This window comes from Trichosurus vulpecula, chromosome 7, assembly GCF_011100635.1.
Source record: "Trichosurus vulpecula isolate mTriVul1 chromosome 7, mTriVul1.pri, whole genome shotgun sequence".
NCBI classification, from domain to species: domain Eukaryota; kingdom Metazoa; phylum Chordata; class Mammalia; order Diprotodontia; family Phalangeridae; genus Trichosurus; species Trichosurus vulpecula.
Genome location: NC_050579.1, coordinates 87,521,278 through 87,545,088, shown reverse-complemented (window position 1 = coordinate 87,545,088; position 23,811 = coordinate 87,521,278). Strand labels below are relative to the sequence as shown.

The window sequence follows — 23,811 nt, the reverse complement described above, 5'->3', positions numbered from 1 at the left end:
TGCTTGGCCATTTCTTCATTTGTAAAGTGATGGGGTGGAACGAGATCATCTCTCAGGTCCTTTTTGGTTCTAAATCAGAGCCCAGATGAGAACTCAGATCACCTGATTCCTAGGCTAGATAGAGCTCTCTCTATTATGACAATTCGTTACTTGGCTCCAGGGGAATAGGCTCCTACAACTGTATCTTCTCAAACTTTGTATCAGAAAGACTTTTTATGCATAAAAAAGATTGTGAGGGCAGTTTTCACTGATTACAAATTCTAGCGATAACTTAGATCTATTTCCATAAATAAGGTGATTTGTGTGCTTGAATAACCCTTTTCCCAAAATTTTCACCCCACAGCTTGTTCATGTCAAATTCTACCACCAGAGAGTCACTTCTTTGTGCTGACATTTTCTCCCTAAATAACATGTGGAAGTATCTCTTTCTGAACACATTCAATTTTAAAACTCCACTATATTTATTAACTACAAGGTGCTGGGGCCAGGTAAAATATAGGGGAAGGGTAGAGAATGGTAAGAATACAGGTAATTATAAGGTAGGGTGTGTAGGGCATGAGAGACAAGAGACAGAGATCCATGAATAGTTCTCTAGGAAAATTTCAGAGATGGAGGCTGAACCTTGACAAAAAAGAATTTTGAAAGAAAAGGATGTAGTAGTACATTTCAGGAATGGGGGACAGCTTGTGAGAATATACTGAAATTGGAAAAATAGCTAATAGGGCAGGTTTTTTGGAACCTAAGTGTATATAAAAAACAGTAAAGTGAAATAAGGCTGCAAAGGTAGGTTGGAATCTCATTTTGGACAGTTTTAAGTGCCAGACTGAGTGATTTACATTTTATCGTACAGGCAATAGGGTTTGGAGAGAGGGCTATAATCAGATGTAAGCTTCGTGGAAGATTTGACAGCTGTGTGATGGACTGAAAATGGGTGAGAGGCTGGAGAGACCAATATGGAAGCAATTCCAATAGTATAGTTTAGAGGTACTGAGGGCCTGAATGTAAGTGGTGGCACTATGACTGGAGAGAAAAGGGGCAGAAGTTAAAGAAACAGAAGTAACAGGACTTTGCAAGCCAAATCAAATGTGGCTTCCTCCAGGAGGCCTTCCAGCTAAGGCTACCTTCCATTTCCTCAGTTATGTGTACTGAGTCTGTATATGGGTACTCGTTAAGAGGAAAGGCTGTTTTTGCTTTTTTTGTTCACACACCTTCTATTCTAGCAAAAATGGAGCCCATTCTCCCCATGTTCCTGGGTCTTCCTTCTCCCACCTCTGTGCATGCAAATGGGCTGTCTCCCTTTTCTGTAATATACTGCTTCACCCCTACCTTTCTGAATATTTTCCCCCAAGATTTAGCTCAGGTACTATACCATTAGATGGTGCTGAATGTTCCAAAAAATTCAAGGGGAATGAAGACAGAGAAATTAATAAGTTAATATCCTCAGAGGAAATTTAATATTTCAGTGATTTATTGCAATTAAGTTACAGCATTTTGATCATACATACTGCATGGAAGTACACAGATAACTGGTTCAAACAATTACTTCATTGGAAATAATTTTTTTTATGTGGTCAACTACCACTAGTTGGTCTGTTACTATTACAGAACAAACCAAATCTTCTGTGTACCAAAGTGCTCAAAGTCATAAGCTTTGTTCTCTTCAGTTTTTTATAAGATAAATTCCATGATCGGGAGCTAATATACATATTATTAAAATTAAAACCATCATTGAGACCATTAAATTAGTTGCATAATTTGAACTATTCTTTAAAAAGAGAAAATATGTTAAGTATTTGTAAGGCAGCAAAGAGTTATTTTAGGTACTCTCGGCTCTTTCTAAAGAAGTAAGTCTGGCTAATGAGAAGATGCTGTTGTCTTCCTTAGCAAGACCATGTATGATGGAATCTGTGACTCAGCAGCTGTTGCTGGAAATGCTGTCCCTGCAGCAGGTACAACCCCTCCTCCCATTGTTATGCAGAGGCTTTTTTACTCATCCTGTAAAGAAAAAGAAAATCAGTGAGCATCAAGATCACATGGCAAGGGGAAGCTGGGTGGCGCAGTGAGTAGAGCATCAGCCTTGGAGGCAGGAGGACCTGAGTTCAAATCCGACCTCAGACACTTGACACACTTACTAGCTGTGTGACCGTGGGCAAGTCACTTAACCCCAATTGCCCTGCCTTCCCCGCCCCCAAAAGATCACATGACAATCATCTAATATTTGGGTCCAATTCAGACCCAAACAAGAATACTTCTAAACCAATATTCATTAAAATTCCCAATTTTATAAAAATGCAGGATGGCTCTGGCTGGGCTGTTTAAAAAAAATTACTTTACAAAGTTAATGCATCATAAAAAATCAGGCTGCATCATTTGTCAAACTTTAAATGAAACCCTCTCAGCACTTAGGTAGGCCCTGTCTCCTGACTGTGCAAGGGCCCTACTGCATCTGGCAAACTTCTAAGCATGCCTGCCACAGGCAGTTGGTTCAGGGTTCAGATTCTTTCTTCTCCCTCCTAAACTAATGGCTTACTTGTGTTTGATGAGCCGTCCTCCCTGGATGAGCTGGGCTACTTCATTTGTAGCATGGCATACAAAGAGGAGCCAGTTCCGAGGCTGCACCTTGTAGGCGAATCTCATGAACGTCAAAGAATAACAACAAAGGGCTGTGCAAAAAAGCAGCAGAAGAGAACCTGTGAGTCGGCCAGATGGCAGAGAGTAACGAATGAGCACCTCCCACTGATGGTCATCTGCTCTCAGCCTACATACCTCCAGTGATGGGCAGGTCACTACCTTGAGAGGCAAGCTGACCACTACTGCCAGCACTGACTAGTTTATTTCTTAATAATACTTAGAAAAATTTGGTGGTGGGCACAATGTCAAATTATTCCTATTAATGATCACTATAAGTGTTTGGAGACCAAGGTTTTCTTAGATAGTATAAGCATGAGTATATAGTCATGCCCAGGAAGCTCATGTTGACATTCTGTATTTACTAACTACGTGGTCTTGGGCAAGTCACTCAACCTCTCTGGGCTTCAGTTTCTTCAATGTAAAATGAAGTTAGACTAAGAGAACGCTCATGGCCCCTCCACATTCAAAGCAGGAGTTCTTCACCACAGCTAGAAGCTGCAGTGGAGGGCAGCTAGGTGGTGCAGTGAGTAGAGCACCGGCTCTGCAGTCAGGAGGACCTGAGTTCAAATCCGGCCTCAGACACTTGACACAATTACTAGCTGTGTGACCTTGGGCAAGTCACTTAACCCCAATTGCACTGCCTTCCCCTCTCCAAAAAAAAAAAAAAAAGGTGCAGTGGATAGAGTGACAGGAGTGGAGTCTTCCTGAGTTTAAATCTGGCCTCAGATACTTACTAGCTGTGTGACCCCGGGCAAAGTCACTTAAGCTTATTTGCCTCAGTTTCATCATCTGTAAAATGAGCTGGAGAAGGAAATGGCAAACCACTCCAGTATCTTTGTCATGGAAACCCCAAATGAGAGTCTGAAACAATTAAACAACAAACCCCCTTCCCGCTCTGGCAGTCTAGGGAAGCTCATGGACCCCTTCTCAGAATGTTTTTAAAAATATAAAATATACAAGATTACAAAGGAAACCAATTATATCGAAATAAGGCTATCAAAATATTTCAAAAAACCAAGTTCATAGACCCCAGGTTTAGAACTTCTGTTCTAAAGCTATAATTCTTTTTTCTTTTTTTTTCTTTTAGGAACAGTCTGTACTTTTATTCTTCTTTTTAATAAATTAAGATTTTTTTAGTTTGACACTCATTTCCGCATGATTTTGAGTTCCAGATTTTCTTCTCCCCCTCACCTCTCCCTCCCCAAGATGGCATGGAATCTGATATATCTTCTACATATAACTTCACATTGAACTTATTTACACAATAGTCAGGTTGTAAAGAAGAATTATGACCAATGGAGTGAATCATGAGAAAGAAGAAACAAAGCCAAAAAAAGAGAAAAAAAAAAAAGGAGAGCAAACAGTTTGCCTCAATCTGCATTCAGACTCCATAGTTCTTTCTCTGAATGTAGACAGCTCTCTCCCTCATGAGTCCTTTGGAGTAGTCTTTGAACCTTGTATTGCTGAGAAGAGCGAAGTCTGTCAGTGTTAGTCATCACAGAATCAATAAATCTTTGGTTGTGTATAATGTTCTCCTAGTTCTGCTCCGCTCACTCAGCATTATATCGTGTAGGTTTTTCCAGGTTATTATGAAGTCCATATCTTCTCCATTTCTTATAGCACAATAGTATTCCATTACCTTCATATACCACAACTTGTTCAGCCATTCCCCAATTGATGGGCATCCCCTTGATTTCCAATTCTTTGCTACTACACGAAACCGCTATAAATATTATTGTACGTATGGGTCCTTTTCCCACTTGTGTGATCTCTTTGGGATACAGCCCTAGAAGTGGAATTGCTGGGTCAAAAGGTATGAACATTTTTATAGCCCTTTGGGCATAGTTCCAAATTGCTCTCCAGAATGGCTGGCTCAGTTTACAACTCTACCAGCAATGTAATAGTGTTCCAATTTTCCCACATCCTCTCCAGCATTTGTCATTTTCCTGTTTTGTCATTTTAGCCGATCTCACAGCAGAGATGTGGTACCTAAGAGTTGTTTTAATTTGCATTTCTCTAATCAGTAGTGATCCAGAGCATTTTTTCACGAGGCCTATAGATATCTTTAATTTCTTCTTCTGAAAACAGCCTGTTCATATCCTTTAAACATTTCTCAATTGGGGAATAATGCTATAATTCTATGAAAATAGTGTGGTATAGTGGAAAGAACAATGAAGTTGTCTTCAGAACCAAGAGCTTCCACTTAATGTTTGTGTGACCATGGGTAAGGCACTTAACCTTTGAGTCTCAGACTGGGTTGGATGCCATGACCTTTAAGATCTCTTCCAACTCAAAATCAGATCCTATGATCAAAGTTTTAAATAATTTTAAATTATTTGTAACATTTTCAAACTTTATGGCAAAGATGATGTCTATAATATTTGATAAAGGGAATATCAGTATAAAAAAGACCCATTCATCATTTCAATGTACTGGACGTTCGAGCCACTTTAGTTCTTAAAAGAATATTAAGGGAGGAAAATGTAATTAAAACGTTTCAAATAGGAGCAAAATGTTTCCTCCGTGTCAGTACTATTTTAGTGCCATTTTCCACTCTAATAATGACTGCAATGTTAGACTTTACAAGATACTACAAAGTAAGCTAAATAGCAACATATACTTTTGTTTGAAAGATGTCAAAATAAACTTTAAAAGACTGATAATTTTTAGCAAATATTTTTTTCTCTTTTTACACACCACAATTCCCTCCTTCCTGAGCAAAAACCAAAAACCAAAACACAAACAAAAGCAAAAAACCCCAACATACAACAAATTGCATTTCTAACTTGATACACTGTAGTATAATACAGGCTGGACACCCCTAGTAAAGCATGTCAATTTTCTAGTTATTCAAGTGTCACATTCTTACCAAATGTCATTCTGCCACTAATGATCTCTGGAGATTTCTTCATATCATTGAAGGCTGCAATGGGGAGCCCCCAATTGGCTACTGGTCCCCAAAAGTGCTATAAAACAATGAATAAAAAGGGGGAACAAGAATCAAGTCAAAACTATGAAATGTTAAATTATTTCCTATTTTCAAAAGTAACATTACTATTAAAATGTCTCTAAATATTTCCTACTTTATAAAACTAACAATGTGAAAATGTCTTTATTTCCTACTTCTAAAGTGTCTCATTACATCTAATCTGTCTTCCTTCATTACTAGCATTACTTCAATGGTGTTCAAAATTTAGACATTTAGTTGCTAAAGTACATAAATATGGGCCTGAAGTTTTTATATTCTTAATCTGGAGCTGGAAGTGGCTTTGGGAACTCATAACCAATCTTTAGGCAGGCCACCACTCAATCATCCTTAACCATCCCATTTAAAAATTGGGAAGGAATGAAGATTTGTCAGCCTCTTAATAGTACATGCAGTCTCATCTCTTGGAAAAATATAACATACCCCTTTAACCTAGCCTTATGGGATTTCACTCACACATTTATTCTGATAACTATTTAATGTATAACCCAAAGCAGACATACTTTCGTAAGTAATAGCCTGAACAAGAAAATAAATTATTTTCCATCTCTTATATGTGATATTCCTATGAGATTCCAAGAACTTAAATTAGTACCTCCAATACCTCCAAATTGTCAACTACACAAAAAGTTTTTTAATAGTTTTTGAAATAACAAAAATAATTTGCTTTAATTATTACTATTTGGACCAATGTTTGTTAGAGATTTGGTCAAAGTAATGGTAGGTATTTTACTTTCAGTTAGTAAAATTTTTGATCCTATTTTTACCAATATAAAAATAGCTTGCAAATTTAAGGGAAAAAACCCTAAAAAGACTCAAGCACCTAGAATCTTAATTTTAAGACCACTATTTAGGATGGTGAAAAGAATCTGTGAAAAGACACATTTGGTTTAAAAATAACCATTTGTCATAAAACCTGTGATGGAAGGGAGCCTGACAGGTTACCTGGTCACACTCTTTGTGTGGTAGGATATTACTGTCTTGTGAGACTTACTTCTAAAAGTCCTTATATTTGCATGAGCATCCTCTGATCATCTTTTCTTTTCCTCCTTCCACCCCCCTCCCTCCCTAACCTCCCACCAATCTACCCAGGCTTTCTCCCTTTCCAACTCACTTTTCCCCCCACATCTTTTTTTGGCCATTCTTTTTTCCAACTCTCATTCTGTCTTCCTTTTTGTCATCATGCCTTCCTCCACCTGGGTTATTTTATTTTCCTCTTTTTTCTGCTGCATCTCTCTTCCTCTGCTACATTCTTTACTGACTCTCCAAGTGGCCACTTTGTTGAGGAACTCAGGGATACTAGAAGACCTAGTGAGCCTGCCTAGGCAGATGCTCAGCGCTGCTGGCCTTCCCTGGGGTGTGTTGCTGATTTGCCTCTTGCCACAGACACTGCTGCTAAGACAGAAAAGGCCTGCGGCGTGTGGCTCTACACCTTGGTCTCTCTTGAGATATCTGAAGTCAGGGGCTGGCGGAAGGCTCTGGAAATAGCTGCATCACATTGTGCTGGGGGTTCTGGCAGCACGGGGCAGAGATGGCCAAGACTTTTTTTTTTTAAGCTGATGTTTCCAAGATTTATGGTTGATAAAATAGCTACAATGGAGGAAAAAGAAAGTCTGTAAAACTTACTACTGATGTGAAGTTGTCTGCCTATTCTTACTGTATAGATAAAGCAATTAATGTCCCCAATCACATAAATGTAGAAAAATACAGTTGGCATTATCTTTTACCTACAGATGAGCGTGGAGAAAAAACTACACAGGATTTCTACAATTCATTTTATAAAACTGCTCAGTGTTTTCTTGGGGCTAAGGCTGATCATCTAAGATATAATTTCTGGAAATCTATTTTGCAAATACTTTTTTGTTTACGTACATATGCATAAACATATAGTTACACAACATACACACATAAAATTTAATGGAGGGAGAAGGCAGTGAAAGAATTTAACTTCTATATGCTAAAAATAAAAGGTACTTAGCCTCAACATTGCTCTATTTCTTTGTGATTTATGTCACAAAATGACTTTGTAAGTTTTTTCAGTTTAATATCCACTCCATACCACTCTCTAGATATTTCCATTCTGAGAAATAGCAGTAAATAGTCCACAGCTACACTTTACCTAAATCAGTGAAACTAGATAGATAGATAGATAGGAGACAGACAGATAGACAGATATATATATGTATATATTTTTTTACCAGTGAGCTAAATTAAAAATAAAAGCAATTTCATTTTGGGACCCCTAAATCATCTAACCTTTTTGTTTTACTATGCATGGCTTCTTCCTAACAAAATACTGTATCTGAATTCTTTTCTTACTATATGTAAGATCTATGCTCACTCAGAAAAACATTCAGCAACCAGACTCTCTGGAAAAATAAGGAATTTTATCATTAGTACTTCAGAACAGAAACATATTTTAAGATAAAAAAAAACTTATGTAATCATAGCTCTGTGTTAAAAGAGCTGATGCTGTAATATATGGCGTAATGTTTTGGATAATGATTCTCAAGTGTATAACTCAAGCAATAATTCTGTGGAAAAAGAAGTATCTCCTACTTTTGCTGCCTTTTTCCTGACCTTACTGGTTGGAGAGTTCAGTTAACTGGTGAAAATGTAAACTACTGTAAGATCTCTGTACATAAATGGGAATAGGGGGAAAGCTACTATCTGGGAATCGCTTCTCCTTAGAAGTCAAGACAGAATGGACTAAAAAAAGAAAAGAGGTAAAACTGGGGGCAAATTTATTCCATAACTCACCAGTCAAGGTGGTTAGATATGCTATCTCAGGCAAAGGGAGCCAGGTCAGGTGTCCATAACTTTGAAAATGAAGTAAATCTGTAAGTCCCTGAAATGAAGTACAAACAGGTTTCTTACCGTACTATTTTAGGAGTGGCCATCGAAGTTCAAACAGGGAAACATGGAAAAAAAAAAAACAAGTTCAGTTGCTTCATGAAAAATACTGGATCTATAAGTTAATCCTAGCCCCACAGGTGTATCTGTGCCATTGTTCTAAGCCATTTGGCCTTAAATATGTCAAGCTTTCTTTTATTTTTTTTGGAAAGTGCTTTAAAAAGGTTATCTTGATATTATCTAGAGAAGACAACTGTTAAAATATTACTATCTTATATATGTGGAATGCTTATTATGAAAAGCTATCTCATAAAAGTAGATTTGGATAGCCTTAATCATACTAATTGCATTTCAATGCAACCAATCAACCTAACTTCTGCTAATTCAGTAAGTCAACATTTAAAACAAATTCTAAATTTTATACTGAATTGATTTTTATTTCTGTAATAACTGCTTGTGGCAGTTCTGTATGCCCCTCCCCCAACACTTCTGTGGCTATAGCAAAGGCATAAAGAACAAGTAAAACAAAACTCATACTTAGAAAATATTCTCAGTAGCGTATTCACAATGCATTCAATTTTCTATAACTTGTGTTTATCATAAGTATTAGATATCAATAGTTATAAATTGTCACCGTCTTAGCAGCACTTAAGAGCACATTTCACATGTATAGCCTATTATCAGATTGCATGCCCTCTTGGGGAGGGGAGAGTGAAGAAAGGAGGGAAAATTTAGAACTCAAAAGCTGATAAAAGTGAATGCTGAAAAACTTAAAGAAAATAAATAAATAAATTTTGAAAGAAAAATAAAAGCACATTTCAAACAGGGTTCATATTTTCACAGGACCATACAGTAGTTAGAAGGAACCTTGAAGGTCATCTAGTAAAGCTCCTTTATTTTACAGATGAGGGAACTGAGGCCCAAAGAAGTGAAGGAGTGACTTGCCCAAAGTCACCCAGGTAGCAAAAGACAAAACTAGGATTTGAACCCTCATCCAATTATTCCAAGTCAGCAGTCTTTCCACTAAACCACTTTGATGCCAGTACATCAAGCACACCGGAACAGCATGTGAGCCATGCTATTTAGGGGGACAGAACAAACTGAAATGACAAAAATTCTGTTTCCCCACAAATTCAAACATAGCACACTGTCCTGCAGGTGAGATGGAGCCAATTAGAATATAAGATCCCACAAGGTGATCTAGCCAGAACTCCTTATTGCTGCTGTTCAGTCATTCCTCAGTGATGTCTAACTCTCTGTGACCCCATTTGGCATTTTCTTGGCAAAGGTACTGAAATGATTTGCCATCTCCTTCTCCAGTTCATTTTACAGGTGAGGAAACTGAGGCAAACAGGGTTAAGTGACTTGCCCAGGGTCACACAGCTAGTAAGTGCCTAAGGCTGGACTTGAACTCACAAAGATGAGTCTAGGCCTGGGGTTTTGTCCACTGTGCCACATAGCTGCCCTTCTACGCAGAACAGCGAACCATTATAACACAACAATCCAAATATCTTTGTTCAGGATCTAAAGTCATGCTTTGGGGGAAGCAAGAAGCTATGTATTTCACAGCTACATGGAAAGTATATTTTTATACACAGAACCTTGAACAAGTGTGTGACAGTGTTGGACCATCATAGCTTGATTCCCTACTACAATTAATCAATCCCTTCTCAGTTGCAGGATAACATGCTAATAAGTTTGCACTTGCCCTGCAGCAGAATTTTCGTAACTTCAAATTTGCAACTTAAGAACTTTGGCAACTGCAACTTCTAGTAATTGCAACTTTAAGCAGCACAATAAAGAAGTCACCCTGGTCTTATAAATCAGGGTTCCCTGGACTCAGGATCTGAAGACTTGGGCACCAGTCTCTATTTTGCCACTAATAAGCTGCTTGATTTGAACTAGAGACTTTAATTTTAATCTATGAAGAAACTAATATTTGTCCTGCCAATCTTAGAGGGTTGTTGCAAGTATCAAGTTAACGTGAATTATATATGTACATATAGTTTTGCACACATGATATGCTTTGAAGATTGCAATCGTTTCCAAATCCAATACAACTTAGGTATTTGCTAAGCATTTATCATGTACAAAACATTGTCTAGTCTTCAAAAACATTATATGCCAGGAACTGTGGACTTGAACACAAGAGTGAAACAGTCCCTGACCTCAACTAGCTTATATTCTACTTTTGGGGTGATGGTGGTAGAATACAGCATGTATATAAATAAGCAAATACAAGATAATCTGAGGGGGAAGAATATACTGACTAATGAACGTATAAGTGTATGTGTGAAAATTACTATACAAACACATATATGACCTTGAGTCATTTAAATAAAAACATCAAAACAAAAATGTTTGCAAGTAGAAAGCAATCTGGAAAATTTTAATACATTCCTTTTGTACCACTACTATTCTGCTAATCTTAATAATCAATTAGGGAAGAGAAAGCGACTCACAGCAAAGGTCAGAATCACTGCATGAAAAATGGTAAGTGACAAGTATGCAGGCATATTTTATAGAGTTCAGCATGAAGAATTAAAATGATGTTTACTTGTCACGATTGTTTAATATGTGCACATGAATCATCTTAGAAAAGGGCCTCTAAATTTTTTCTCCCTTCAACTCTCAATCTGTCTCTCTCAAAGAGAACTAAAATAAGTACTACCAGTTTTTTAAAAACAGTGTAATCTGGGTATAGAGATGATTACAATGGTACAAAAACCACTTTTTTAACTCTATGACTGTATATCATCTCAGTATGGAGAGTTCTGGGATACTTGCTCAACTCAGAGGATAGTAATACTTCCCACTTATTCTACCCTGAGATCCCAGGAACAAAGTAAAAATCTCTTTTTGTGGACCTAGCAAGTGACTATGTTCATCTTCTAGGTGTTGTCACTGCTAGAAGCCACTAACACTTGCTGCTGTGTCAGGGACCTATTTCTAGAAAAAGGCAACTTGATATAGCAGGAAGAACATTACACTAGGTCTGGATGCTTGGGTTCTACTAATTGCCATCCCAGCTACTAATTAGCAGTGTGACTTTGGGCAGAAACCACTTTGGGGGTCTTTAGAGTACATTTCCCTCCCCTCTGGAAAATTACGCGTGTAGGTGTGTGCGTGGGGAACCTGTCTAAGGTTTCTTCCATCTCAGATATTCTGATTCCTTCTGATCACACCCACACAGTTACATAAGTATACACACACGCGCACACACACGTCTACCTCTCCTGTACTTGAACAGAAAACTGGTGACATGAATTTTTCTAAAAATCAAAATCTGTAGATCTTTGGTAACTGTATTTTGGATAGCAAGATGAAGCAGGGGATTAATGTCTTAGCACCCTAGGAATGTGGAGTAAGTTCAGAATACTGAGAACTTGGGAGTTTGGGGTTTCAAAAGAAATTCTTAAACAGCAAATGATACAGTGGTTTAATATTTAGCTTCTTTTCCAGAAATAATTTTTATATTCTACCAAAGAAGCAACTTATAAAATGACTATTATATGTATGGGATTAGGCTACAAACTGAGATAAATAGTTTAGAAGACATATAGACCTTGTCCTCAACAAATTTACAGTATACAAAAGTATACTCAATCCTCAACTTTCACAGGGGTAATATTCCCAGAAAATGGAGTAAAGTCAAAACCATGAATGTTGATACATTGAAGTTATGGGAAACAGGGGGTTAGGTTCCCATTACCACCCAAAACTATAACCCTTTGCTAGAGATTGCTGAAAATGCACTTTTCTGCATGTAATCCTTTATAACAAAATATTCTATAATTCGCTGTTTTCCTAACACAGTAACCACAAAATAACCATAAAATGTAGGAGAGAGAAGAGGCAATGCTAGGGTCCAGAGCCAGTAGGGGAAGGGAGAGGGGGAGAAGCTGCAAAGTCAGGAGAAGCCTGAGGTAAAAAAGGAAAAGGGGAAACCAGCCATCTCTAATCTCCCTTTTGCCTCTGGGGCTGAACTGTGTGTTACCCAAATGAAAAGCACGTCCCTTGGGGTGAGTCCCAGGCCCCCACGCAGGCAGGGGCAGTGGAGGAGGCAGGATGCTTGGCAATGCAAAAATAATGAGATTACTAATAAAATCACACCAATGCTTGAAGTTGCAAAAGTTAAATGCAGGAATGTTGTACATTGACTATACATATAGATAACTAAAATATAAAATTGTATATAACTGCACAAAAAGTACCAAGTTCTATGAGGGAATGAAGGTTATCATTGACTGGGGAAAAATCATAGAAAGCTTTACGGAAGAGATAACATTCAATTTGGTCTTTAAAGGACGGTAGGGATTCAACAGGCAAAAAAAGGAGGGCAGAGGAAGAAGAAAATGAGGAAAAAACAAGATGAGAAAATGGGAAAGTGCATGTATGAGGGAATGGTGAACAGCACAATTTGGCTGGAGCACAGAGTACATGGCAGGAGAAATAGGAAACAGCCAGGAAAAGGAGTGGTAGAGGCAGACTGTAGAGGTCAGTAAGCAGTGGGTTAAGGAGTGAAGACAATTCTACTTGCAAACAACAGAGGATCATTGGAAGGCGTTAAGAAAAGGTTTGACATGACCAATCTGTGCATTAAGAAGACTAGTCTGACAGTGGCACGAAGGTAGGACTGGTGGGAGGAAGAAAGGAAAGATAAAAAAACTTGTGAAGACATTTTTTCAATATTCCAATAGGTGCTGAAGAGGCCTGGAGTGCTAGCAGAGGGGCTGGCAGAGAAAGAAATGGATCCAAGAGACACTGCGATAGTAAAACCAACAAAATTTGATAACTGATTAGATATTAGGAGGGAGGGAGTGCATTTCATTCTGGTTTTTCAGTTAAAAAAGAAACTGGTCCGATATTAAGGGTAAGTAGGCTTCAGCTCTCCAACAGTGAACTTTATCTGTGGTTTCAACAATTTTTAAGTTCTCACAATGAGGCAGATTGCAATCTCTCATCTGCCATCTCTCATCATGACCAGCCCATCTTTTCTTCCAATTCCAAGGGAATTTTGAACTCCTGCACCTGTTTGAAAAGACAAATTTCAAATTCCCAGGTCTTACACTAAAATGTAAAGCATGAGAGTACAAGAGATAGGATATAAGAGAAGGGATAGAAGAAATGATGAGGGAAAGGTGAAAAGAAGTATATGGTATTTGGCCTTTTGTTCTTTTAAGAGGAAAAAGGTAGTTCAGTTATATGATACTTTATGGTTGCAAACAGTTTTCACCACAAAATGTAACTAAGGCTCAGAGAGATGAAATTACTTGTCCATATTCACTTAGCTGGAGGCAGCTGGGTGGATAGAGTGCCAGGCCTGGAGTCAGAAAGACCATTTCCCTGATTCAGATATCTGGCCTCAGACACTAACGGTGAGACTCTGGGCTAGTCACTTAACCCCATTTGCCTCAGCTTCCTCCTTTTTAAAATGAGATGGAGAAGGAAACAGTAAACCACTCCAGTATCTTTGTCAAGAATATCCCAAACACAGGGCCACGGAAGAGTCAGATACAACTGAACAATTCACATAGCTAGTAATTTTGAAGCCAGGACTCAAATCTGGACCTTCTGACTATAAGCTGATTGTTTCTTTTCATTATATTTCCTCTTTTACGTTACCTATCTACATTGCACATCCTGTGAATCTTTAATGGCCTTGCTGATATTAGAAAGATCTCAGAATCTCCCTTAGGTCTTTCATTATCATTCTATCCTGACCTCTAGTCTAGAACACAGCAATATGTTCTTGAGGATACTGTGGAAACTTGGCAGCTAAAATTAGCACAGCTCATTAACTTGAGAGTGATGAAATCACTAACCACATTCATTTCAGATTTATTTATAGATATATGATACAAAGGATTATTCGATCTATAAGTACATATTACGTGATTTGGGCCCTACCAGAGAAAGCCTGTCTCTGGAACCTCATTGCATACCTAGGGTTGAAATTTTCATGTTGGAATTCCAAAGCACCAAAACCAGGGTATCTACAATAAGTGAGTAAACAAACCTAGAATCACTAACCTCACAGAGCTGGAGCAACTTAACCAAGGAAATAACTACTACTCTTTATCCTCATTCTCATTTCTTAACCAAATACAGAATAGGAAAGGGGAAGAAAAAATGACTGCTCTTTTCTCCCTTCTTAATAGGTATAAGCAGCGTGTGAAAAGAAATGTTCAAAGGTGGAAGAAAAAAAAAAGTAGATTAACAACTTAGAATGAATCTACTTGATTTCGATTGTCCAAAATTATGGGCTAGAAGAAAGGGGGAGAGGGGAGAGAGAGAAAATATAAAGGACAGAATATTACGAAACCCAAGAAACTAAAGATACTGTGTTCTAAAAGCCCTGTCCAACATCTGCCATTGTTCAGCCATGGCCTACTCTTGGTGACTCCATGGACCATGCCAATGCTGTCCATGAGGTTTTCTTAGCAAATATACTACAGTGGTTTGCCATTTCCTTCACCAGTGGATTAAGGCAAACAAAGGTTAAGTGACTTGTCCAGGGTTACACAGCTATAAGTGTCTGAGGTCAAATCTGAACTCAGGTTTTCCTGACTCCAGGCCCAGCACTCTATTCAGTGAGTCACCTAGCTGCCTCTAATATCTCTCATACACTCAGAAAACATCAGCATCTGGCCTTTCCTCAGGGCTCTGCCCACAACAGTCTTATATGGAAGGCAGAACCAGTACTGTCATTTCCAATTTACAGATGAAGAAACCAAAAGGTGAAGTCATTTGCCTTCGGTCACAGTTAATAGATGTCAGAATTCCGAACCAGTTCTCTCTTTTTTCTTATATATTATGCTGACTCTTGTAATGTAAATTTCCAAGTTTCTTTACTAATACACAACAATTCCGAGGATTTTACTATTAGATTCAACATTTATTCAACTCCTTCTATGTACAAGACCCTGTGGGAGAATGGCATGGTTCGCAGAAGCCCTGGGTTCCAATACTACCTCTGAGGCTCACTGGCTATGCACGTCTGCACAAGTCACTTCAACATCTTAACTGCAGTTTCCTCATCTGTATGAAATAATAGCGTTTACTGTCCAAGGTTGTGAATCTAAAATGAGATGATGCATGTAAAAGCTTTGCCAATCCAAAAGAACTATATGCCATCGATTATTAATGGCTGCTACTGCCAAGAGAAAACAGAATAGTGCCTGCTCTGAAGGAGTTACATTCTACTGGGGAAATATGACCTGTGCATATATATGTAAAAGTACAAAGTAACTTTGAGAGGCAGTCGTGATCAAATAAGGGAGATTAAGAAAGGCCCCACGTTGGAAGTAGCCCCTGAGCTGTGTTTGGAAGGAAGACAGTGATTAGAAGAAGCAGTGATGAGAACAAAACACAGCATGGGGGGACGCGGTGGGGGGGGGGGGGGGGGGGGGGGGGGTTGGGGAGAGGAAGGAAGGAAGAAGAGCAGGAATTGTGCAAAGACAGGGAAAAGGGAGGTGCTAGTGCTCCTCCCCCATTAAGCCTTACCGGTGTTATGCTAATAGCCTAAAAGCTTCTTGAGGAGCCTCTTAATTTGTTTCTTTGTATCCACAGTGTCTGGCACATAAAAGGAAGTAAATGGTCATTTGATATGGTATCTTGAATTCAGGAACCAGTAGTAACCCAATTCTGGGCTGGAATGTAGAACACATGAAATGAAAAATTATGGACTATATCTTGAAAGTTAGGGGGGAACCATAACAAGGAAAGCTTCAAACATCGGAACATCTGTATTGCATCACAGAGACAACACGGAGCAACCAAAGATTTAAGTAGGGGAGTAACATGATCAGGCCTGTTTTAGGAAAATTATTTTGGCAGGTAGTGGGGGATGGATTACGGAGGGTAAGACTAGAGATACGGAAACCAAACAGTAGGTTCTGCAACAATCCAGGTAAGGTGAGGGCCAGAACGTCATTCTTCCACCTATCCATCCCATCAGGACACCAAGGCCTAGCAGTGTGGACATCTTGTCAACTGCCATGCTGCTGCACGTGTTTTCCTCTCCCACCTTCCACCAAGAATCCCAATAAATCAGCATCAGACCAACTAGGCCACAGCTCCCTTTCTTGGGCACCACCTCCCACTCTCTCACATCCATTTATGTCACCCTATTCAGCTCTAATCTCCCTTTCCATGGAGCAAGCCTGCCTTTTTTGGCTGGTTACATAAGACTCCCTCTGTCATGTACTCTGTGCTTCAGCCGAACAGGCCTACATGCCGTTCTACATCCCGGGTCTTGTCTCTGCTTCTTCACAGGCTGTGTCCCATGGCAGCAAAGCTCTTATCACCAGCTCCCCTCTTCAATTCTTAGCTTCCTCCAGGTGTCGGTGCTCCCTTCTCCTCCTCCTCGCCCCCCCCCCCAGCTGTAATCACACTATATTTGGTTTGGTTTGGAGAGGGGGGCACACGTCCTGTGTTTATCGATCTGTAAACGTGTTGACTCTCCCTAGTAGAATGTAAGGTTCCTGAGGGCAGAAATTGTTTAGTGTCATATTTATATGCCCAGTGCCTAGCACAAAATAGGCACTTAAGAATGAGGCAGGGACAAAGAGGATGTTAACTTGAGTAACCAGGAGAGTAACTTTGTCAAAAATAGGGACATTTGGAGAAGGAAGGGGAAAACAATGAGTTGTTTGGGACACCAGTGGGGTCTCGTAGTGGCAATTTAGATTTGAAGATCTTTCCCACCCATTAATAGGCCATGTCACCTGCTTATGTCACAGGAAGCCTAAGTCACATGTGGTGGGAGGAGCTTCCTGACAGGAAAAGGAAGTTGCATCATACAATGTCCAACAGGCAGATGAAGTCTGCAGAACCAGAGTTCAGGAAAGAAATTAGGCTAGATATATAGATTTAGGAGTCATTTTCATAAAAGTAACTGAAGCCAAAGGAGCCAGCATAAAAAGAGGGCTGGGAGCAGAGGTTCTTGTGGGTCCCAACATATAGCCATTTAACAAACATCGTGTTATTTTTTAAAAATAGACTTTTTAAAAATTTCTGGTTTAGACTGGGATTTTAGTTAAGCAAAATCCTGTAGAACACTGTAAAAATTACAGAGGAACCTGGCTGGGCCTCAGTTTCTTAATCTGTAAATGGAAGACGAAAACATTTGTAGCACCTAACCTGACAGAGTTGTTGGTAAGACTCAAATGAGAATACCCATAAAGCACAGACATTATTATCTGATTATTACTGAAGACAAACATTTATTGTCTGTGTCCGAGATACTGTGCTGACCATATCTATAGGAAACCTGATTCTTTTTACCATGGAATCAGCCCAGGTACTGCAACCTACCTGGCAGAAATTCATCTTATAATAAATAAGAACAGAAGCTAGAAGTTTTAGAAACCCAAAGGAGTAATGTTACAGCAAAGTCACAGCACAGAAAGAAACAAGAGTTTCAGTTAAAATAGTGTTTCTCAAAGTATGGGCCGCCAACAGAAGTTGACAGCAGAAGCACCTAATGCTATCAGCCAGAGGTTAAAGCCATACTTTCAAAATGATCAAGAGTTCTTGCTACAAAGGTCTGGATGGTCCTGTTAAGACTGGTGAGATGAAAAGTCTTTTCAGAGATGGCAGTTTCTATTTTTTAAAAAATAGACCTAGAAAAAGAAGTTGGGGGGGGTTCCCTACACTACTCCTCTTAAACCCCAAATCAGCTAAGTCTTTTCTGGTTATCTTGAAGTGCCCTGATGGCACACAAAGCATAGGCTGCACCAACAATGAAGTCATACTCAGTCAAGGTCTGGTTGCCCTGGTACGGGAAGGCCTCGAGACACTTCAAGGGAATTCTTTTTCAGGTATGGGTTGGATTACATAGCCACTGAGGTCCTTTACAATTCTTAAACTACTACTCTGTGAAAACATCTCCATTCTTGACATCACCATATCATCTGTGTGTATCTACAACACACATTTTGTCACTTTAAAACCAATTAATTTTACATTTCGAATTCAAATTTTTCATTCTTCTTCCTAAAAACTATAATACTAGAAATCTTCCTTTCTACATGATTGTTGTCAACACTAAGTCTCTTCCTGAAAAATCTATTAGGAAAAAAGTGGAGAAAATATTACAAAAGGTGAATTGTTTGAAAAAAAATTCATCTAAGAATAAGACATATTTCCCATGATACATGTATGACATTGGGCAAGTCACTCACCCCCTCATAGGTATCAATTTCCTCATATGAAAAACGCCAAGATATCTTTCAGCTCTAGAATTATTAGTTTTAGTTAAAGCATTAAATAGAAGTGTAAGATTCTCTAGTAGTAGAAACAGGTAGATCCTAAAGGAATGGGACAGCTAGGTGGCTCGGAGCATAGATGCTGGGCCTGGAGTCAGGCAGATTCATCTTCCTGAGTTCAAATCTAGCCTCAGACACTCACTATGTGTGACCCTTCGTAAATGTCACTTAACCTTATTTGCCTCAGTTTCCTCATCTGTAAAATGAAGTGGAGAAGGAAATGGCAAACCACTCCAGTATCCTTGCCAAGAAAACTCCAAATAGGGTCACAAAGTGTTGGACACAACTGAGCAGCAACAAAGGAATGGAAAATATTTTCATTTAAACGATATAACAAACTTCTTCCAATAGTAAAAAAAAAACTTGTTATATGTCACCTTTTCAATATACTTCATAAGTGCCTCATTTTACTGGCAGAAAAAAAAAAACTACGGAAGTAAACAGCTAAAGTAGCATTCGCGGCTGTAAGTTATTTCAATAGCAGACACCTGTCTGCTTTCTCTCTCCCTTCCCTCCCTAATTTTTAGGCTGCTTCCTCCAAAAGGACTACTCATTTTTTTTTTTGAAATTTAAAACAAAACCTCCCACCACCAAAAGCATTTTTGAATATTTTCTTCTTCTTCATCTGGGGATATGGAAGTATCGACAGTCAATAGCTTTTGCTCCCCAGTTCACAGTTCCACAAGAGAGGGTGCATCACATTTCTTAGAGATCTACTAGTATTTCAAATTAATACTATAGTATTTTCCAGTGAAATACAGAATCACAAAATTAACATTTACTGAACTGTATAAATGCAATACATATCTGTAAAATGCCCTTGGGGCTAAGATCAGTGCCAAGGCAGAGTTCTCTGAAGTTCTCTCACCAATTTACATGTTTTTGTTTTCAAAATCAGCTACTAAAGAAAGCCAGTTCTCACCTAGTTTTTCAACCAAATTTCTATATATCAGTTATGCTCCTAAATGATTCCCCATCTTTTTAAGGAGTAATTTCATTGTGCTAGACATGTCAAAAGGAAAAGCTTACAAATGAAAGTTAAATGGGTGCTGAAAACAGATAAGGTCAAACGGGGCCTTTCACCTTGAATGTCCTTTCAATGTAAAAGGAAATATGTAAAAGATGGAGAAAAAGAGTCAAAGAGTGGTATGTAGAGTTCTTCTAAATTACACCATATACAAGTGCTCAGTTTATATAGTATAAAGACTGCTTAGCTAGCTAAGATAAAATAATGCTCCCCTCCATTTTAATGTAAAGTTCTATTAAATAAAGAATAGACTTGTAAAACAATCAGGGTTGGTCCCATTTTGCCGTAAGGGTTGGGCTGGTGTCCATCCCTGCAGTTCTCAAACCCCTCATCGGCTGGGACCTGAGAGTGTGAGAGCAGGCTGAGGTCAAAAACAAGGTCAATAGATGACTTTTTATAGTACTGAAAAGACCAGTCACATATCCTGATGTAGTCACCTGTGTGCCTGGTGAATGAAGAGCGTATAACTGGCAGGTGGCCAGTTCCATCTCCATGGAGAGCCTCCAGCCACCTCCTACATCTGTAGGTCTGGTTGTTCCAGCATGGGAAACCTGACCTCCCTTATAGTATAAAGGACTCAATACCCACAGGATATTCAATTCAAAGGAATTGGGAATCTCAGGGGGTCTCAGGGATGAAAAGATAAAAAAAGTAGGCCTTCTAGTAAGGAGATAAAACATGTACACCAAGAAGTAAATGCAAAGTATACGTGAACTCAATACAAAGTGAGGTGGAAAGGGAAATACCACCCATCCCGAAGAGAGATCAGGAAAAGTCCTTAAACAGGGGGCTATCTAAAAGTATTGGACTTCCGAACCTGGTTCCTAACAAGCCAGTGACCCAGTATTAACTTAATTTACATTTTCAAGACCTCTGCTATAAAATGGGCACAGAACAATTCCTACCATCTATTTCACGGGGCCAACGTGATAACCTATACAAAATATAACCCATTATTACTGATAAACTGCGAATCAGTTAACAAGCTCGTAACAAGCATGTAAATATAGATCTGAAATTTTTCCCCCAATAAGCGCTTTTCCTAGCAAAATAAAGCTTAGCACAACATGGCCAGCACACACAACTTTTCTTTCTTAACTTTTGAAAGATAAACAGGTTCAAAGCCATTTCAGTTACGAGCCACGGGGGTGGGCTGGGCAGGCTTCCAGAGGGCCACGCAATTCCTCACTAAAGGGGACCGACTAGACATCAGCCAGCCTTGCCCCGGAACGCTAAACTGCGTGCAAAGTTGTTCAGCCCAAGGCCCAAAGCGGACCGGTACTTTGGGGGTGGGGAAGACGCCTGAAAATGAACAATCAGCACCGCGATCTTCACCCCTCTCCCTCCCCGAGCCCGGACATTCACTCCCGACGCCCATCGTCTATTAGAGGAATAGTGCGCTTGGACTTGGGTCAGGAAGAACTGGGTTCAAATCCTACCTCAGACATCTCCTAGCTGCGTGACTCGGTGCAAGTCACCGAACCCTATCCATACCTCAGTTTCCTTTTCTGTAAAACGAGCCGGCCGGACTCGCGGGCTCTAAAGTACTTTCTCTACCGGTCTTGACTACTTTCTGGTCTATATCCAGGATCAAATCCCACTCGGACACTTAAAAAAAAAAAAACTCTCCGTGCCTCAGTTTCCTTTTTTGTAAAAGGATCGGGTTGGACTCAGGGGCCTTCCAGGTCAATATCCAGGATCTAACCCCTCCTCCCGCTCTTACTAGCGGTGCCCGCCCGGGGCGAGTCGCTGAACCCCTCGATGCAAACAGTTGTGTGAGCCCAGGCAAGTCACTTAAGCCCTCCGTGCCTCAGTTTCCTCGCCTGTCCATTTCCGAGTCCGTTCCAGTTCTAAATATATGACCCTATTATTCAGGCTGCAGCCGCTGTGAGAGCTGGAAAGGATTCCGGTCACCCCGAGAAACAGCCCAGAAGCACCCCCCGGAAGGAAAGGTACCCCAGTCCCTCCGCCAGCCCTGCGAGGGGACCGCCTCCGCCCCCGCGTCCCCCCACCCGCCGGCCGGGGTAAGCCGCGCCGGAGCTCGAGTCCGGGCTCCGCCTGACCCTTCCTAGCCTTGGCGTTGGAGGCTGGGAGTCTCAGTTTCCCCATCTGTAAAACAAACCAACGAGGGCGAGGATGCTGGACCCGGGCTGCGGACCTCCGCGCGCCAGACTAGGTCCAGAAAAAAGCGCTCCACTAACGCCGGCGGGGGCTCCCCCTCGTCTCCGGGTAGTCAGCCCCAGCGGAAACGAGCCCGGGCAGGTGCAGCCGCCGTGCAGGTCTCACGCCGTGGCGGCCGCCCACTCGTCCCACCCGGGACGGACCAGGGCTGGGAGGTGACTGGGGGCTTCCTCTCCCCCTCCCGCGGACCCTCCGTCGTCACCTCATCAAGTAGTCCCGGAAATCCTTGCTCCGGAGATAGTCGGCCGCTTTCCGCGCCAGCGCCCCCGCCATGGCTGCTGCTGCTGCTACCGCCCCTGCCGCCTCGGCTCTACCCCAATGACAACCCAGCCGACCCGGCCCGGACGGGCAGGAAGCTCCCCTCCACTACCCCCAACCGTAGCGGCCTCACCACAGCGCCGCCCGCGCTTTACGGCAGCCTCCCTCTCCCTCCTCACTCCTAGGTCTCCCGGGTGATTAGCCCCAGGGGGCAGGAGCGGGCGACTGATTGGTTCTACGTACGCCGCACGCCCCTTTCCCTCCCCTCCGTCGGTGGGTGAGGGAAGGGGGCCGTAAAGCACCGCCGAACCCTCTTGGAAGGTTGCTAGGGAATGCCCCCTCCTCCTCCCGGAGGAGGGGAGGAAAAGGGGGCGGGGCGACAACCGCGGCGGGCTCTCGGGGTTGGCTGAACCAGCGGGTCCCCACCCATTGCCCGACCGCGGCGGCGTCCGCTCCCCAATTAGCGGCCTGCTAGGTGGCCCCGCTATCCCGCCCAGCTATTGTTCCTGCTGTCTTCCCTGAAGGGCGCCCTTGCGGAGCTCCTGCGGCTGAGCAGGCTCCTCGCGCTAGCGCTGCTCCCCCTCCTCCTCCCCCGCCCCCTGGTCATGTGCCCTGGTTTTCACCTTTTCGCAGTGTCCCCTAAAATCTGAATCCAGCGGCTGCTGCCCCCTCCCCCCGGACCCTCCATGTCCTCCAGCTGAGCAGAGGTCAATAGTTATGGAAAAATGTACGGGGTGCGTGTGGTGGTGGTGGTGGGGGGGCGGGGAGCGGTGGAGGAAGGTCTAACCTGCAACATTAACTGCAAACCAGCGATCTGACTTCGAAACGTTTTAAAAGCGATTTTATGACAAACTGCAAAAGCCACGCTTAACTATGATTACCGCGATGTGAAAGGACAGCTTGTCGAAGATAATAACAGTTACAGCTAACGTCTCTGTAAAGCGCTCACTCGGTGCCGGGCACTGTGCACATCTATTTCATTTAATCCCCACGACCACCCTGGGAGGGGGGCGCTCCTATTACCCTCAATTTACAGATGGGCAAACTGAGGCAGGCAGGTTGAGTAACTTGCCCAGGGTCAGGAATCTTAAACTAAGTGTCAGAGGCCTTATTTGATCTTGGGTCTTCCTGACTCCAGGCCTAGCACTCTTAATCCACTGGAGATTGTGGTGCCAAAGTTTATAAGGGTCCCTACTATCACTCCAATGGAAGAATTCTAGGAAGTATGCCCAAGCCCTGCATATACCTACCAAACTACCTTAACCCCAAAGTTACTCATTCATTCATTTAACAAACATTTGTTAAGCAACCCTATATGCCACGTCCTGTTATGCCCTGGGGGAGACAGAAAGATTAGTGAAATTGTCAACACTCAAAACATTCCTTTCTTATCAGCAACGATATCATTAAACAAGCCGGGTTGTTTTGGTTGAAACCAAGTAATAAACTTGGTGAAGATGTCTTTTGTCTCTTTGGGCCTTTAATTCTTGATTTTTAGGTGAAAATGTCTTAATCTCTTGAGACAATATTGCACAAATGCTTAGTTGTTCATCTATGAGTCCTGGTTTTGCAATCCCTGCTTCGATATCTTTCACAAGTGAGCA

General features: G+C 41.1%; 1 protein-coding gene across 1 annotated transcript; it reads right to left on the bottom strand.

The window, feature by feature from the left end:
• Positions 1 to 1,423: 1,423 nt before the first annotated feature.
• Positions 1,424 to 22,338, bottom strand: MPC1 (mitochondrial pyruvate carrier 1). The gene is made up of 5 exons (XM_036768082.1): positions 22,152 to 22,338; positions 8,495 to 8,498; positions 5,501 to 5,597; positions 2,531 to 2,663; positions 1,424 to 1,995 (listed from the first exon to the last, which is right to left on the bottom strand). The coding sequence occupies exons 1-5, from the start codon at positions 22,220 to 22,222 to the stop codon at positions 1,971 to 1,973; spliced, it is 330 nt and encodes a 109-aa protein (XP_036623977.1). The 5' UTR covers positions 22,223 to 22,338; the 3' UTR covers positions 1,424 to 1,970.
• Positions 22,339 to 23,811: the final 1,473 nt, after the last annotated feature.